The sequence below is a fragment of the Malaclemys terrapin genome, chromosome 8 (assembly GCF_027887155.1).
Source record: "Malaclemys terrapin pileata isolate rMalTer1 chromosome 8, rMalTer1.hap1, whole genome shotgun sequence".
Taxonomy (NCBI): Eukaryota; Metazoa; Chordata; order Testudines; family Emydidae; genus Malaclemys; species Malaclemys terrapin.
Genome location: NC_071512.1, coordinates 54,796,481 through 54,813,542, shown reverse-complemented (window position 1 = coordinate 54,813,542; position 17,062 = coordinate 54,796,481). Strand labels below are relative to the sequence as shown.

Genomic DNA, 17,062 nt, shown 5'->3' with positions numbered 1-17,062 from the left:
GATGACAATCTACCATCAATGGGACTTCAGCCAGGAATAAGGAGCTGTGTGTAGAACTCTGTAAGGCCCAGCATTTAGATTCCAAGCAGTGTAGGTGCACCTTGACACCCACAAGGAGGCCCAAGATTTTCAAAAAGCGATGCCTCCAAGTACAGGTGTCCACTCGAGATGCTTTGGCAGAGCCTAAGTCTCAGAAGTGGGTGACAATTTGGGCCCTTTAAGGCATCTCAAGTTGGACACCCCGAAATGGAGGCACCCAAAATCACTGGTCTCTTTGAAAAATCTGGATCAATGATTTCAAAGGGACCCCACCCAGGTGTAAGGCCCCAGGCCCATTGATCTGACTGCAGGGCCTGAGTCTGTATGCGTTTTATCATGAAGCAGCTAGGGTCCTTGGCAAAGAGAGGTGATACAGCATACACATGGCAATTAATTATTAGGATTATTAGCTTTCAAATTAGACTGACCCACTACAAATTACCTAGATATTAACATTCTCTTAATTGGGGGAAGGAGGAATAAACTGAGGGTTCTTCGCATTTAGAAGAGAGCATGAAGCCTAGCCCCCTGATCCTTTGATCTCAAGACGGCTGTGTTAAACAAGCCGGACATGTAAAGAATTCCCTCCTCCCATCTGGCCTGTTGCCCAGCAGAGGCAAAACAAAGCACACTTCAAAGCAAAACGATGACTAAATCCTTGTCAGTGAACACTGGTCTTTAACGCGTCTTTGTAATAAAAGTACAATTGTCATCAATGAACACGAGGAGACGGGCAATGCTTCCTAGCCCCTGCTACCTCGCAGCTGGGAGGCAGAAGGAGGGGACCTTAGATACACCACTGTTTCGGGATGGAGAGTCATATTTCAAGAACTGTGAGATACTAATGGAGAACAGACCCCTCTTTACCCTGGCAGGTGAGTGAATCAACTGCCATGCTCCCGCCTCCTGGGGGACATTTTCCTCCCAGAGTTCAAGAGGAGGCAGTAGATCCAGTGCACCAATTCACTGTACCAGCTGTGTTGTGGGAATAAAGATCCCAGGCAAAGTGAATAGGAGTGGCTGTTTACACAGCAGGCAGGAGGTCTCCACAGGTGCCTCGTTTAATTTGGGGTTTGATCTTCCCTGTAAAAGAAACTGGGTGAATTCTAGGTCTTGTGACAGTTTGGGAGCACGGTGGGGCAGGCTGGACAGGTCTGTTGGTGCCTTGCCCTGCAACGCAGTGATGTGCCCAGGGAGGCCCATTGCACCAGGCAGCAGCCTAGCAATTAGGGTTCAGCATTAGCTCAGAGAGCTAATTAGGCCCAGTTCAGTTAAGCTCAGCACTTTTCACAGGGGGGCTGAGTTACTCCCCTGGGAAAAACACAGGAGGGGATTGCTGACCAGGAGGTAGGATAGGGAGCCCTGGGGAAGCAGAAGTGCTGTCCCGTAAGTTGGTTTGTATGTTTGTGTTGGAGCTGCCTGGCTGGAGAGCTGCACGGCAGGAAGGGAGCAGCCAGGGACTTCTGCCAAGTGTGTGCCACTTGAGTTAAAGCAGAACTCCTGAAATAATCCTGACAGGGAGGGATTGTGCGTTTAAACCAGAGCCCCAATCAATTTCTCCTCTCCAGCTGCCCACCGTCTGGCCCTGCCATGCACTGTCCAGATAGAAGCACATGCGCTGTGCAGCCATCCCACAGCATGGTTCTGCCACCGCACTTTGCCGACCCCCACCGCCCCTCCTGCTATGCCAGGACCCACACCCTCAGTCATGTACCTTAGTCCTGATCTGCAGTGCCCTGCACTGTCTCCTCTGCCAATCCACCTCAATGCCGACCTGCACTCCCTGGGCTGGTCCAGTTCTCTGGTTAGCATGGACTATCACAGGGGTGGGGATGGCTCTGGGAATCTGAACAAACATCCACTGGCAAGGGATTACATTGAGACCAAACTACTCATTTCCACCATTTCTCTTTCTGTGCAGGTCTTCGTAGTGCCCCATCCCCATCGAAACTGAACTTCTCCCAAGTATTTAAAGTCAGAAGCAACAATCTTTCTCTGACTGCTTTCCTCTCCCCAGCCCGTAGGAGAATAGTTTGATCAGTGTGGAGGGAGGGAGGGAGGAATGTGACTTAAAGCTAAGCAGAAGTGATATCTGCATTTAGCTCTGAAAGTGGAGAGGCCTGTTCCCTTGGCAGATGTTCCAGAAGTGAGGTCCACCGTTTAGGCCCATTTCTTGGGTAGTTCTGCCTCCAGCTCTCAGAACCGCCCCCTGCTGGTCAACAGTATAATTGCTTCCCTGAAACAGCTGGTGGTTTGGGGGTGGTTGTGATGAGGAAGAGGCAATCCAGGGCCAGACCTGTGGGCAGCTTTGAATAGCGGGCCAGACAGACCTTGAACTGGACTCCCATTCAATAGTGAGCCCATGCAGACAGCCGAGCACCAGAGTGACTTGCGGTGCTAAGCAGATGGGCTGCTGTGTTTTACATCGGCTGGAGCTTTTTTAGGCTTGTGGCTTAATTCCTAGACACACTAAATTACCCTACTGAAGCCTGGAGATCATGAACGTGCATATCACCATAACCAGGTCTGTGACCCATAGCATGGGGCATAATCTTCTGGCCAGACACAGGGAAGGGGGCCACCACAGCTAGCTGGGCATCCTGTAGCACTGAGAAGTACAAAAGGACTTGTAAGCTGCAGACCAACTTAATCTGAGGCCAGATGCCCCAGATCGTGGGTGAGACTATAGAAGTGGGGGGCTCTTCAAAGCACTTCCCTCTTGCTACCATCCTTGCCTCATTCTTGCCTGGGTTAAGCTTCAGCCAGCTGCTCTTCTATCCACGTGCTGGTTTTGGATAGCCGCTGGGAGAACTAGAACATTGTGACATCTACCTTTGCAGGAGAGGTGAGATAGGGCTGGGTACTGCTGGCACGCCTATACGAAGCTAGGACTGAGCCTTGCATGACTCTGTGGCTGAGGGCTTTGGAGATGCAGGGAGAGTTGACCCTCTGGGTTTGGTCTAAGACCTGAGCAATTTTTAGGGCATGTCCCTTCCTTTCTGCAGCTTCCTGAAAGTAGGGCAGGAGTATCGCCTATCTGGTGACCAAAGACAGGCTTTCAATCCATATCTCCAGTGATCTCGCCAAGATGAGCAATTGCAGAATTTAAGACTTCTTTAGCCTGGTACAGAGAGGAGTCAAAGGGGATTCAGATGAGGTATGGACAAGCCAGGCCACTCAATGAAATTAATGGCCGATAATTTAAAAGAAAATAAAAGGAAATATTACTTTATGCAGCACATAGTCATCCTGTGGAATTAACTGCCATGAAGTCACATCCTGTTATTGATATTAACTATGGCAGCATTAATTACGCTTGTCATTAGAAAGGATAAGATTGAGGCGGATCAAATCTCCTGCTACAGAGCATATGCTGGGCACCCCAGCAGTCAGGCAGGAAGGCGTCGGCCACCTGCAGCATTGCACAATGGTGGGCCTTGGGGGAGGGTGGGTCTCATCAGACAAGGGCACTACTAGAGGCAGGACACTCTGAATGGCGTGGCAGGTTCTCCATTCTCAGATGAAAAGCGATATAAATCTATGGTGCCAGCACCCCTCAAACTGGGGATGTTCTGTGCTCAATCGTAACATTTACCTTACAGGGTGGGGCCAGAAGAGAGTGATGGAAACTGCCATGAGCTGACCAACCAGGTACCAAAAAGTTTTCTCAGGGGGCTTTATATCAGCTGTGATTTCCCTTCATGGCTCCTGTTAAGGCCACACGTTGCTTTGTTCCCCAGCCACACCCGCCAACTTCTAGCAATTACATAAGAAATAATATCTGGACATGAGCCACTGGCCTTTTTTGGATCCAAAACTGAGAGACCATGGGCCTAATTCTCTGAGGTGCTGAGAGCCCAGAGTGGCCAATGATGTCAGCTGGAACTGTGGGTGCTCAACATTTTTCTTCCCTTTTCCTGAAAATCTGTGAGCAATTAACACTAGTTCAAAGAAAACAAGTGCTTTAGCAGTGCTGCTGCAGCGAGCAAGACAAGTCCCTAGGCACTAGATCCACTTGCCTAGATGAGAAGTGTGGAGCTGGCTGGCAGCACTGGAGTCTCTTTCCTCCCGCAGGGTCTGTTTCACCCTGACAAGTGGTGCTTGCTATTTCTCACTCCCTTCCTGTCTGAGCCAGACATTTCATGCCCCTCTCTCCTTCATGCAATCTTTAAATTTGATTATCCCAGGATGGAAAAATCCAGATGGAAAAACCGGGTAGCTCTGATAGAGGCAGGAGCCAGAGGGAGGCATGAATGCTGTGGCTGGGGCATTACAGAGTGGGACAGCAGCAATGGCAGTGTCTGGTGGGGCAGCGCTCTCTAATCTCTGTGAACACAGACCCAAGCTGAGCACTTCCACTAAGAGGGGAGAAGTTGCTTGTAGCCGCCTGATCCTTAACACAGAGGTGTGGTGCACAGAGACGATGGGTGGGGGATTCAAGAGCACAGTGTTGGCCCAATTCTTCCCCAACTGAAGTCAAAGGCAGTTTCACTACTGACTTCAAAGGGAATAGTATTAGGCCAACACCCATCTCCTTTGGGAATCCCACCCTCAAGGCCCAAGCATGTACTGCTCTTACACCAAGTGCAAGTATTCAGATCGACACTGAGCATTGCATGCAGAAATCTGTAGCCTCCATGGCCCCCATACCTCCAGACCGAAGTGGGCAGCTTTGCTTGGCCCCATTCTGTACAAATGAAGTGGGGTTCTTGGGCAAGTTATCAATGAAGCCCTCAAACGGGTCAACTTTGGGTGTTGCTGCCTTTGTGTTACCTCCCTTCCTCCAGAACACCTAGCACTGAGAGAGTGTCCCTGAGTAAGCTGGCCCAGCCAGTGTGAGGACAAGATTCCTTCACTCAGATCAAGGGAGGAGTTAGAGCCAACATTTTCAAAAGTGGCTTTTCATTTTCAAAGCTTCATGCTTTAGGTGCCCACCGTGTAACACCTTGATCCTACATCTCAGCAGGGCTGAGCACCCACAGTTCCAGCTGACATCATTGGCCACTCTGGGCTCACAGCACCTCAGAGAATTAGGCTCATGGTCTCTCAGTTTTGGACCCAAGAGAACACTTTGGAAAACTGGGCTGTAAATGGCCTGGAGATCCCCAAATTCCTCTGCTCCACCCCAAGAGAGAGAAGAGTTGGAAACTATTAGCAAAAGTGTGAGGGGAGATTCAATAAACACTAAAATCAGTCTGCCTTTCATTCTGCCAAGAAGGTGATGATCCTCCCAGCTCAGAGCTGGGGATCCCCAGAAGATGCCCTGTCTCTCTTCCGCTTCCTTCCTTGTTAGGTGTCTAATTATACCAAACTTACAGTCACCCAAAATGCACAGTAACACTTGCCTCCCTCTGAGCCTGGTAATGAGAGCCTGTCTCTCTCCAGCTCTCTCATTTTACCTTCATCTAGCTTCTTGGATAAGATCATTAAGGAAACGATAAAAATAGGTTTTCTTATTGATTTATCTCCTTTATCCAGTGCTCTCTCCCTTGAATAGTTGACTTGTTCCCTTAGCAACTCAGCTAATTCCAGCCGTGCTGCACACCTGCCATTTGTTAATTTCCTTCCTGGTGAATTTCAAGATGGGGAAGGAGATGAGAGGCCAGTGGATGCAGTGTTGACTTGTTGTTAGTCACCAAGCCAGACAGAAATTAGCCCAGGCTTCAGCAATAACCCACTCTTCTCCCCCACCCCCAGCTATATCCTGTCCTGAAAGCACTCCACTAGATTCTGACCTGGTCTTGCTTGAGCCCTAAGTCTGTGTAATAATAGGGATTGGTAATAGTAGGGATGGTGCTCGGTGCTGAGCCCTCTTCCCCTCCATCAGCTACTGGATTACATCAGAGCAATAGAGGCAGAACTTTTTTGAAGTTACCACGTGGGGATTAGCTAAGCAGAGCAACAGAAGGGAATGTGGAGCTCTTTCCCTTCTCCTAGGAAGAGCAGCTAGCTAAGGAATATGGGCCTTGGGGGAGCAGCCTCTATGCTACTGGGTGCTTCCCTCTGGTCACAAGGGAGTGTGCACCTACACCAGAACCACCAAGGGAACAGGTCTAGGATAAGAGCTAAAACCAGACTCACTCAGAGTCTACTGCTCATTGAGAAAACATGCCCAGATCCAAGCCCTGAAGGAGAATTTATGATTCTGACGGCATGCTGATGCAATATACCCAAATGGCTGGATAGGACATAAATCACACCCTGGCTGAGTGCTGCAGAAAGCCTTCACAAATTCACCTGCAGCATCTGTGAATTAGTGATCTGAAAGCAGTGAGATCGTGCTAGCTTCCTCACCCCCTCCCTGCCTTCAGAAATGAAATATGCTGGTGAAAGGGTGGGATTGAGAGGACTGGGGGCTGAATCAAAGCAGCTATCCTAGCATCTGCATAGAGGCCGGACCCTTTTAAAAGTCTGCCTTAGAGAAACCAGCTGATAGGGGAAGGAATTCAGTTCCCATGTTTATTAAATCAGGATTTGCTACACCGCCTCACCAATGATCCCCCAGCTCTGCAGTCAACGAACCAATTTCTCCTAGGCTTCTTCTCGGTCTCCATCTTCATTTAACTCTGACTTCCCCCATCGATAGACCCTAATCCAAACCCTGGAGGAAGCACACCCCTCTGAGATGAGAAGGAATTCAGCCTCTATGTTCATTCATTCATCTCTTTGCTCCCAATCCCCTATTCCTTCTGCTTGTCTACCACCAATCTCCTCTCTCTCCCTCCGCACGTGACCCCTGTGAAGGAGCCTTCTCCTCCGCAGCCCCTGCCACTTGAAAACCCTTCCTCTCTCTGACTCCCCAGCGCTCCATCTAATTCCAAATCGCAGCTGAAAGCAATTCTTCTCTTCCCTGCCCCTCTCCTGTAGACACTGCAAGGTATTTTGGAATACATTTTGCATGAAAGATCCTATTCCCAAAATAAAGTTGTAGGGTACTGTCCCAAATTCAGCCCAGAGCTCCTCCACATCCCCACTTCACTAGCCCTGATGGGGGAAGGAAAGGGGACACAAGAAAGTGAAGCACCTTTCTTCAGCAGGTAGGGAAGTTTGTTGTTTAGTGCTGTCTTTAGTTCAATGCTCTGAACACTGGAATTTCGATAATGGTCTCATGAACGTACTCAGTCTTGTGACATTCATGCCTCTGTCCCGTTCAAGTCTGGTTTAATGCTTGAAAGAAGACTGGGCTCCTTCTAGAATTACTTCTCTAAACCTATCACCCACACACACCAATTGCCATTGGGTACGCAAATAGCACTGAAAATACTCTATGCATATACCTTATAGAACATATATTTATATAATGTGTGTTTGTGGGTATGTGCATTTGAATCATGCCTCCATATGGGGAGGAGCTGCAGGGCTGGAACATGGGTCTGCTGGTCCCTAAGCAACTGCCATATTCACACCACCACCTGACAGCTCTGGCAGCACCACAATTGATGGGCTGTAAGCCATGTGGGCCCAACACCACAGGATATGTCACCCACAAGGAGCTTGATTGGCAGTGCTCCCGGAGTCCCCGATTGGTCCAGGCACATTATTAAGCTGGGTGGGAACACTAGGAAGGTGTCTGGGCAACTAGGCAGATCCTAACCTGGCTGCTGTGACAGACCCTGCTCCTTCACCTTGCTTCGTTTCCTGGCTTCCAAATCCAGCTCTGACCTTTAGTTCCAGCCCTACCCACTAGGCATGACTGCCCATGCCCTAACCGTGATATAGATACAAATAATGGGCCAGACCTACATTCCTGATATGGTCCATTTGTCTCCAGTAGCACAAAAGAACTGTGAAAGTGCCTACACTGAGCAGCTAGAGTACCCCAGTTGTAGGGAGCCTGTCAGAGCATGGCCAAAAGAAGAGGTATGGCTGATGCATGCTGCACTCCAGCAATCCTCAACTGGAGCTTTGCCCTCAACAGGGCTTTTACTGCCAATGAAAGCTAGAAAAGCGCAGAGGCTGCTCTAAATTGCAGTGTGTGCCAAAGAAGCTGACAGCAGCCCCCTGCTATTGGGGGAGCACAGATGTGGTGTACAACCACCCTAGCCCCTCCTCCTCATCTCTTCACACCGATGTCTTGCAGCAAAGAGACCTCCACCATACCGGAGGATTCGGGCTATTGAACCCAATTCTCCTTCTTTCACATCAGTGCCACTTAGTTGACTTTAATGGAGTTATTCTTGATTTAGGCCAGTGTTACAGGGGGATAAGACTTAGTATCTGGAAGCATTAAAAAAACATGGTATACAATTCTAAAAGTTCACGCTCTAAATCTACATTAAGGGCCAAATTCAGATCTGTGTAAGTGGGCACAACTCTACTGCCTGCCCCCACCTACATAAGGTTTGAATTTGCCATTGTAATGTATACATATATACACATATTAATAAGTTGTATGCATGTGGTTGTTTGCCTGTCATATATGCAATCATATCTGTATACAAATCGTTTTTTCTCCACCCAGCCTTGCCTTAACTGGAAACCAAATCTCTCTCTCTCTCTCTCTCTCTTTCTCAAACAAAAAAGAATCACATCATGTGATTTTGCTGCCTTAACATCAGTTTTTTAACTTCGGTTGCCATAGCAATGGGATGCAACTTGGCGTCACCATGACAACAGCTGCCTCTGTTTAAATTCACCATCTGACAGGCAGCCTCTCTCTCTCTCTCTCCAGCTGTCAGAAAGATGGACCTGTCATTACACCTACTCCCAAAGCAGGCTTGAAATCTAATGAATGAAAGGCAAAGAAAGCAACACTGAAAGAACATCAGAAAGATCTCAGAAGGCTCAGAATGTTTCTCCCAGGTAGCATGGCCATGCTACCATCCCGAGGCATAAGCCAATGGATGAAGTTACTCCCATTAGGAAATCCCCAGTACTAGCCAGTTTTGTTTTAAACAAGTCCATGCAAAACTTTTACTGCTCTTCTAAAGGCTCCTTTCTGGGCCCTAATCACCTTTAATAGGGCACTGCAGTACATAAGCCAGCATGGTGGAATTGTGGCTGGGCACAAGAGACAGGGAACTGCAGTCAGGCATCCCCCCACAGCTGATCTGTGCTAGGTACTAAGAGGGCTCTGCTGTGCACTGACAGGGCACTGTAGTAAGGAAGTGCCTGCCAATGGCCCTGGCTGGGCACTGACATAGAACAGCTGGGCATTGATAGGGCACTGCATAAGGAAGCTTGCATAGCAGGTCCTCACTGGCCATTGTCATGGCATTGCTAGAGTCCCCATTGTGTCCAGACAGAGTAATGCAACTAAGGGCTTGTTTACACTACCTGCCGGATCAGCGGGCAGTGATTGATATATCACATCTAGTATTGACTCCGGTACGCCACCAGAAAGAGAGTGTCAGCTGTCGACTTACCACAGTGAAGACACTGCGGTAAGTAGATCTAAGTAAGTTGACTTCAGCTACATTATTCACACAGCTGACATTGCGTATCTTAGATCGACCCCAGCGGTAGTGTAGACAAGCCCGAAGATCCTCAGGGATCTTCCCCACTGCTTTGTACGCCTGTGCAAAGTGACTGCATAATGGGGGCAAAAAGTGCAAATGACCTCACAGGATGCAAGGCAGTGGAGAATGTGGCTTCCACTATCTGGGATCTCAATGGGCACTGTTGCGAAGTGGTTGTCACAAGACCACCCCTGCCACAGGAACTTTTGATACAGATGACATCAGAGCCAGCGCAACAGAGAAGATGAAATGAAGGCGAAGGGAGAGAGAGAAATGTTGTCAGGAGGCCAGCAACTGCAGCTTAGCCCTGCACATTTGGGCCGTAGTGTGAACTCCTCCAGTTAAGCAGGATGATTATGATACAGCATCCACACTGCCACTAGGTCATTACTCCCAGAACAACAGCAGATGGTTCCTGAGTCAAACAGGGTTAACTAGCACTTTCTGAGGTTTTAAACACCACAATCAACACAACTGTCCTTCATCTGAACAATCTAATACGTCTCAATGAGGCTCCTTTCCGGCTTTGTTGGTTTTCAGCAGGCAGTGCCAATGCTGCCAGCAAACAGGAATGCGTCCTCAGTCTGTATCAGTGATGTGAGCAGAAAATTAAACCATGTGCGTCTCCTACAGAACAAAATCCACAGACTAATTCCAATTCCAGTCTAGTGGAGGGACAGCTAGGCTGCTATGTGCAAAACTTAGCTCTGGACTTTCTGTCCCCGGTTAGGAACGCAGTAAATGTGGAAATCCAACTGGAATGTATTTCAGTTACAGCTATCCTGTAAATTACAACTATGTGGAAATTCACTGCCATTCTGTCGCAGACTGGGACAAGGTTCCTGTGGGGAGGGGTTTGAGGTAAGCGACTGTTATATAGAGGGTTCTGGCCTTGATTAGCATAGGGATGTTGGAGAAGAGAGAGTCAGCTGCAAGTCTCATGGAAAGCCATTCTCCCCTCAGTGTGGATGGATAAATATTAACAAGGGGATACATACAAGCATCAAGGGGGACCCTACGCCCCCTACTGTTTATTGAATTAACAGGGATACCAGGAGAGAAGGAGACAGAGGACTGGAACCAGGGACCAGCAGATCACACACAAAGCGATTTCTCTTTTGGGATAAGACACCCACAGAAAAAGTGCCCACTATTTATTGCACAGGTGTCCAGACAAGCTGAGGGCGGAGAGTGAGAAAGAAGAGAATAAATTCTCTTTTTATTCATACCTATTGGTTTGGTCTCTCTTTCAGAGAAGTATGGCAGAAGAAAGACGACTATAAAATCAGGAGATTTCTACAGCTGACTTTCCCCTACCATAGGGCTTCACTGAAGCCAATGGGACAACTCACATGCTTAAAGTTTAAGCACATACTCAATTGTTTTGCTGGATTGGGGCCAGAGAGCTTAGAATCTTGCAGAATCAAGCCCCATAGGTAGCAATGCTGGGGTTAAAGAATAAAATACCAGGATATTTCTCCAGCTGACCCTCTGCAGTAGCTCTCATGCACCTTCAGATCAGCCCAACAGCTTTACATGTCAGCATTCACCAAGTAATCCTAGGAAAACCTGCATGATCAATGCATAATTCATGAAGATGCACACGAGTCAGTCCTTGGGAAAAGGAGCCATAATCACAACACAGCTTTTGTTTGCTTCTCCCCCACACACTTTTTTTCTTTTCTTTTTTTGGAGGTGGGCGTTGGTCTAGTTGTGGTCAAACCTGATTAATAGAAGATGAATTGAGCAGATATTGATAAGCTGCTTCCCATATCACACTAACTGAATTGTAGTTCTCCAGGCAGCCAGGCAAATGAAATAAAAACAGGAGGTCTGGGCATTGACAGCTGCTCCCCTGACAGAACAAGTGCAGTCAAGGGAGCAGGAATGGGGCTTTGTTTTTAACAGATGTAATTCAATTTTCATTTGAATTTTAAAAATGACTTAAGAAAAACAAATCTAATGCTCCTCTAGCTAAAATACAACTGGCTCCTGCCTAGTATTTTGCACATTAACAGCAAAAAAGGGGCAATTCCACCTGAAGCTAATAAATCTGGTTTTCAGTTTTGTATGATTGAGAGGATTGGATCCCCCACAAGAAAAGAAAGCCCTTGTCTCATATTTCTCTTTCTTCCTCCTTACGTATCATCCCTGTTTACACTGAAAAGCAAAACTGAAGAGGCTGCTGGTTATAATTACACATTTACCCAGCAGATATACAGGCCTGAATCACCAGTTCCCAGTTATTTTTATCCCTATTACCTAGTCAACTGGATTTTGATAAAGAAGGCACCTCTCCTCCCCCCACCCTCCCGATCCAAGTTGGTTTTCCTCTGTGTCATCCCCATGATAACCAACCCCAATCACCCGCTGAAAATAGCCAGCCTCCTACCTTGGGCAAGTCACCCTCTCATTTACTGTGGTCAAGATCTAAGACTCTCCTCCATCAACTAGTTTGATTGCAAGCTCAGAGATTGGGATTCAAACAGCAGGCTTTGCTGTAGACTGTGGAGACACTCACACAACTGTTTGAAGTCAGTAGCATTGGTTAAAGACACTATCCCTTTTAACTGATTGCACCAGTGTACAATTACAGGGAGAAAATAACAAGCATTTTACATTATCTGATAATAGTATGCAATTACTATGCCCCCTCATTAGGAGATTCTGTTCTAAGCTTAGCCCTGTCCTAAATTATTGCACTTTGAGCTCTCACTCCACTGAAGTGCAATATAAACTGTGCTGTCATTTCAGACATTTTGCCACAACACAAGATGATGGTACCTCCATGCTGTCTAAAACAGAAGGATCACAGTATTATGTTGACAGATTGAAAAGATGAAATGTACACAGCATTGGTGCTTTGCCTCTAACCACATTTCAGTTTTCAGTCTCAGTGCATATTCCACTCTGTCCAAGACACACATTCGTTGTACAAGGTTACCGTCAAAAAAACGTAAGAGGTAGCGGAAGCTACCAGGTCATGTGATGAAGAACAGCATGAACTCTTTCAGGCAGATGAGTTCCCTGGAAAGATGAGACCTTCACTTGTTCCATCTGTTCAATGGACAAGTGATCAGAAGGAGACCAGGATTCCAATATTTAAATTAGAACTGTGCCTACCATTTGCATGGGAATATAGTATTTACTTTGACAAATGGAACTAAAAGCTAAACTATGGTTATGCTTTGTAAATTCTTGGAAAGGATAATGTGGGGGGAGGGATTTAAGTATAGCAGGAAAGCACTATGAATGTAAGCTGTATGGGGCAGAGACTGTTTCTATATAATGTATGTGAACATCATCTAATCAAGGGGACCCACTTGGGGATTCCAGCCATCAGCAGCATATAAATAAATTATGACAAAGCAAATGAATTAGCTCCTCCTTTCATCTCACAAAACAAAGCTTATTAACAATTTGACATATTTTGGAAAATAAGGCTTATTCATCTAAGAAAGGACATGCAGTGACCCAAAGAAATTTGCACAGCTACTCCTGGGCTGTAGATATCTCTTGATGCTTATGCTCAGACACCTCAGCCCAGACTGCAGAGATGAGTAATACATTATATGGATAGTTAGGATGAGATTTAAACCTACCATAAAGCATCTGAAGTATTTAATAGACTTAAGCTGCTCCTTCAATATCAAAAAGCCCTTTCATTTGCCTTAACTACCTCATGTGCACTGCCAATGGCCTAACATCTTTCATCATGTCACTCATAGGGATTGGCCCCACTTCAGCAAAGCACTTGAGCATGTGCTTAAGAGTTTTGCTGAACTGGGACCTCAGCATTAGCAGGACTATTTTCTTGGCATATTTGTGTTCAATCAATCCCTCTAGCCTCCTTTCATATTATAGCCTTTCTAAAATCAGCCCTTTGCAGCAGATAAAGGGAATTTTCATTTGGTACCAGAGCAAGTTCCTTTACATCCAAGCAAGGAGTTGTCAGATTCCTCAAGCAAGCCAAGTAGTGTGTCCGGGGAGAAAAGTAATGGCTGAAACTATGGACATTTGTAACTGCAAGTGCAAAATAGAGGGCAGAGTTAAAAATGAACATGGCCAGCTCTAAGCTTGTCAGCTTGGCTACCTTCTGCAGCAAGGAGGCTATGAAGAGAGCAGTATGAAAGCACTCATCTACCACATCCTACTGCAAAACTTCCAGGTTGCCCTGCATCCCACCCAACCCTACACAAAAATCTTCCCTCTACAATACACCGGACAGCAAGCGATGCAGGGTGAGCCCAGGGATTCCATTGTGCTGCCACCTCTTTACAGAGGGCGTCCTTCCTGGCACACGGCTGACCACGGAGGGGGAACTGTCCTGGCTGAAGCACTAGCAGGAACTGTAACCGTGCCCCGGCCAGAATTTCCCGGCGAGTGCCATGCAGTGCCGGTGGGAACGCCGCGCGGTGGGGAGCTGTCTATGGTGCTGAACGCGTGCGTTGGAGAAGGGCTGATGAGCAGGGTGGAGTCTGGGCTGCTGTCTAAGGAGGGAGCGGGAGGTCTCTGCAGCGGTACTAGGAGATTTGTGTGGCGCCGAAGCTCCCCTGGGTATCACACGGAAGGAGAGGAGAGCTCTTTCAGCCAGTGCCCGGCGCTGGACACAAGGGAGGGGCTCCTGGGGTAACCCCAGGCAAAGTTCTCTGCAGTATTGGACACCACAGAGCTATCATAGGGGCTGAAAGGGGAGCGTCCTTCAAAACAGGGGCCGCCGGCAGCTGGGGAGCTCTGCAGGGGGCTGAGCAGTGGGGGCACGGGGAGCACCCACAGAACAGCAGCGGGCGGGGGGAGGGTTAAGCCAGGGAAGGGGATGGCTGAGGAGGGGGAACAGCAATACACACCCTGGTGGGGGAACAGCAGGACAGCAGTGCACAAGCTTCTTGAGGCCCTGAACCCACCCAAGGGATTTGCACTCCCCCTGCCCCTGTGGAATAAGAAGGCAGCCGACCTCAGCTCTGGTACTAAGCCCAATTGAGGCGGGGGGAGCGGAGGAGGCCTCCTCCAGAAGTTTTCAGCATCTCCCTCTGCCACAAGTGCAGGGAGACCTAGTTTCTTATGCACCCTGGGCCATTCGGTGCCAGAACAGTGTAGCCATCCCTTAGCAGTTCCAGAACAGCACTGAAAAGGACAGAGGTTTCCCGCCTGTCTCAGTGGGGGCGTGGGGAGGGCATAGGAGCCCCTGGGAGAGAGGATAAAATTAAGGATTTATTAGAAGGCAACATACCACCAAGAAGAGTCCTGCAGAATCAATGAGGGGTCTGTTCCCATAAAGAGGAACACTGAATCCACTCTGCACAATGCCTCCTCCATTCTAGCAAGTAACAAAGAGCAAAAGGATTTCAAGATCTTTGAGGCTTGGGGAGAAGGAGGGAAGAGTCATCAATGAGCTAGGGGGGACCCCTGTTAAGTTTCTCTGCGTGTCTACAGAGTTGGAGGAGAAGTTGAGGAGCTGAACTGTGAGTTGGTTGTAGGTCCGAATGCGCACACACACACACACACACGCTTCCTCGCCAGACATGGTCCCATGGGTGATCCAAAACTTAGTCTCTGGAGTCGGTTGCAGGGACCAATTTGATTCTAGCCCAGAGTTCTTAAACCAACTAACTGGAGCCTTTATTCCCGACGAGACAACACACTCAACTTCCGCTCACCCTGCCAAACCCAGGAAAGGGGAGAAAGAGACAGCCTGGAAACCGAAATGAATGCAAGCCTGGGGGGGGGACAGGGGATGCAGAGGAGCGCACCCGATTAACCTAGGCACTCTGTCTCCATGTGCCATCGATTCTGGACTGAAAGCAGAAGGCAGGCGCTTACCTTAGACACACTGCTGCGTGCCTGCCAGCTAATGCAACATACATGTGCTGTGGAATTGCACCGATGCAAATCCGGGCATGAGAAGCAAGGGTTTTCACCAGGGCAATGAGGGGGGAAAGGATATGGCCAGTCGATGAGCTTCTTGGCGTATTTCCTGACCATGTTATCTTCCCCAAAGAGGAAGAGGGATCTGTTGACTGTGAAGCAGTTCTGTCGGACTGGGATGGGGTTGTACAGAGCCATAGTCCTGGCCCTCTGCGCTTTGGTTTGCTTGAAGGCTCCCGGGGTCGCTCCGGAAGGCGCGGGGGGTCCTTGGCGGATCCTGTTCTGTTCAGAGCCCGCATCTCCAGATCCCAGGCGGCCAGCCACCGCCTCCCCAAAGCGAGCCATCCTGGAAGAAAACAGAGAGGCGATCCAATCAAGGCACCCACCAACTACCAAGCAACAGAGCCAGTGGAGGGGGAAAGGGTTGAAGCGATCCCAGGCGGCAAGCCCCCTCTCGGAGCTGCTCAGTCTAATGGCCAGCGCTCTGGGTCTCCTCCATTCCTCTGGAGCCAGGGAGCCTTTCAGCATCAACCCCGAGGCATGCTTTAGATCTGGCCGCCCGCGAGACAGAGCTCTTCTCCCGACCGCCCCGCCGCCTGGGCAGGGAGCAGGCAGGCTGCAGGCAGACGGCTGTCCCAGAGGGTAACAGTTTGCGGAGCTGGGGAGAAGCGGCGGAGAGGCTGAGTCCCTTGGCGCAGCCCCTAGGCAGCATCCGCGCGCTCTACCCCGGAGCCAGGGGTTAAACCAGACGCAGCATCGTATCGGGTCTTTGTTGCAAATCAAAAGGCCGGGTCGGATCCCCGGCTGCCGCCTTTAACCCCGCACAGGAGCGGCTCCAGAGCCCGCTTTGCTCCGGCCTCTCAGAGCCTCCACGCCTGCAAGCCTTGCCATCGGGCCATGCAGCCGGGCGGCGCGTGCAACAGGGCGCGGGGAGCACAGGTGGCAGGCCGGCCCCGCTAGAGTCAAGCGCTGAACTTCCTCGCCAGGGACTCCATCTTCCTCCTCAGCCTCCCAGCTGCTCTCTGGCGCGGGGAGCAAAGCGCACCCCCACTCCCGCGCGCGGCGGAGGGCGGGGGAGGCAGCGAACAGGGCCGGCGCGGGCTGGCGAGCGGCAGGGAAGCTGCGGCGGCTCTGCAGCCCCGCGTTCGTTAGCGCTCAGGGAGCCAATGGCAAAAATACAGCCCGCGCCTTTCTTTGGGCGAGCGAGCGACGGAGCCGCGGGAAGGAGGCCGGGAGGGGGGGGGGGGGCTCTGGAGGGAACAAAGAAGCGAAGTGGAGTCCGCCCCAAGGAGCTGCTGCCTGGCGGGCTCGCGCTACTCTCCCTCTCCCCACGGGGCCACGTGGGGAAACCCCTCCCCGGCCAGGCGGTCCCCAAGCGCTGAGTCAGGGCAGGGATTTAAAGCAACACCCCCCTCACCCCGCCTCTGGAGCCACAGCCCCGGAGCCAGCAGCACGCGCCGCCGCAGGGAGCCGCACCTCCTCTGCCTGGCCGCCCAGGCTCCCGGCACCGGCCTGTTGGGCACCAACTCACCCGCAGCGCCGGAGGGGCCCCGGATGGGTTTGGCTGCTGCAGGCTGAGGCTCTGCGCTCTAAGCCTTGCGCGCGCTCAGCGCCAGCTCGGGGCTGGGCCCAGTTCCGCACCCCCGGAGGCGCGAGCCAAAGCCGGGTGCCCTCTGTCCCTGGCTGCCTTGGATGGGCTC

General features: G+C 49.9%; 1 protein-coding gene across 3 annotated transcripts in view; it reads right to left on the bottom strand.

Moving 5' to 3' along the window:
• The window catches only part of CACNA1E (calcium voltage-gated channel subunit alpha1 E), a 218,712-nt gene extending 202,443 nt beyond the window's left edge, over positions 1-16,269 (bottom strand). For all 3 annotated transcript variants that reach the window (XM_054037983.1, XM_054037984.1, XM_054037985.1), the window contains exon 1: positions 15,442-16,269. In XM_054037983.1, coding sequence (XP_053893958.1) covers positions 15,442-15,890 — 449 coding nt within the window. In that variant the 5' untranslated portion in view covers positions 15,891-16,269. The remainder of the gene's footprint in view (positions 1-15,441) is intronic.
• Between the last annotated feature and the right edge of the window lie 793 nt (positions 16,270-17,062).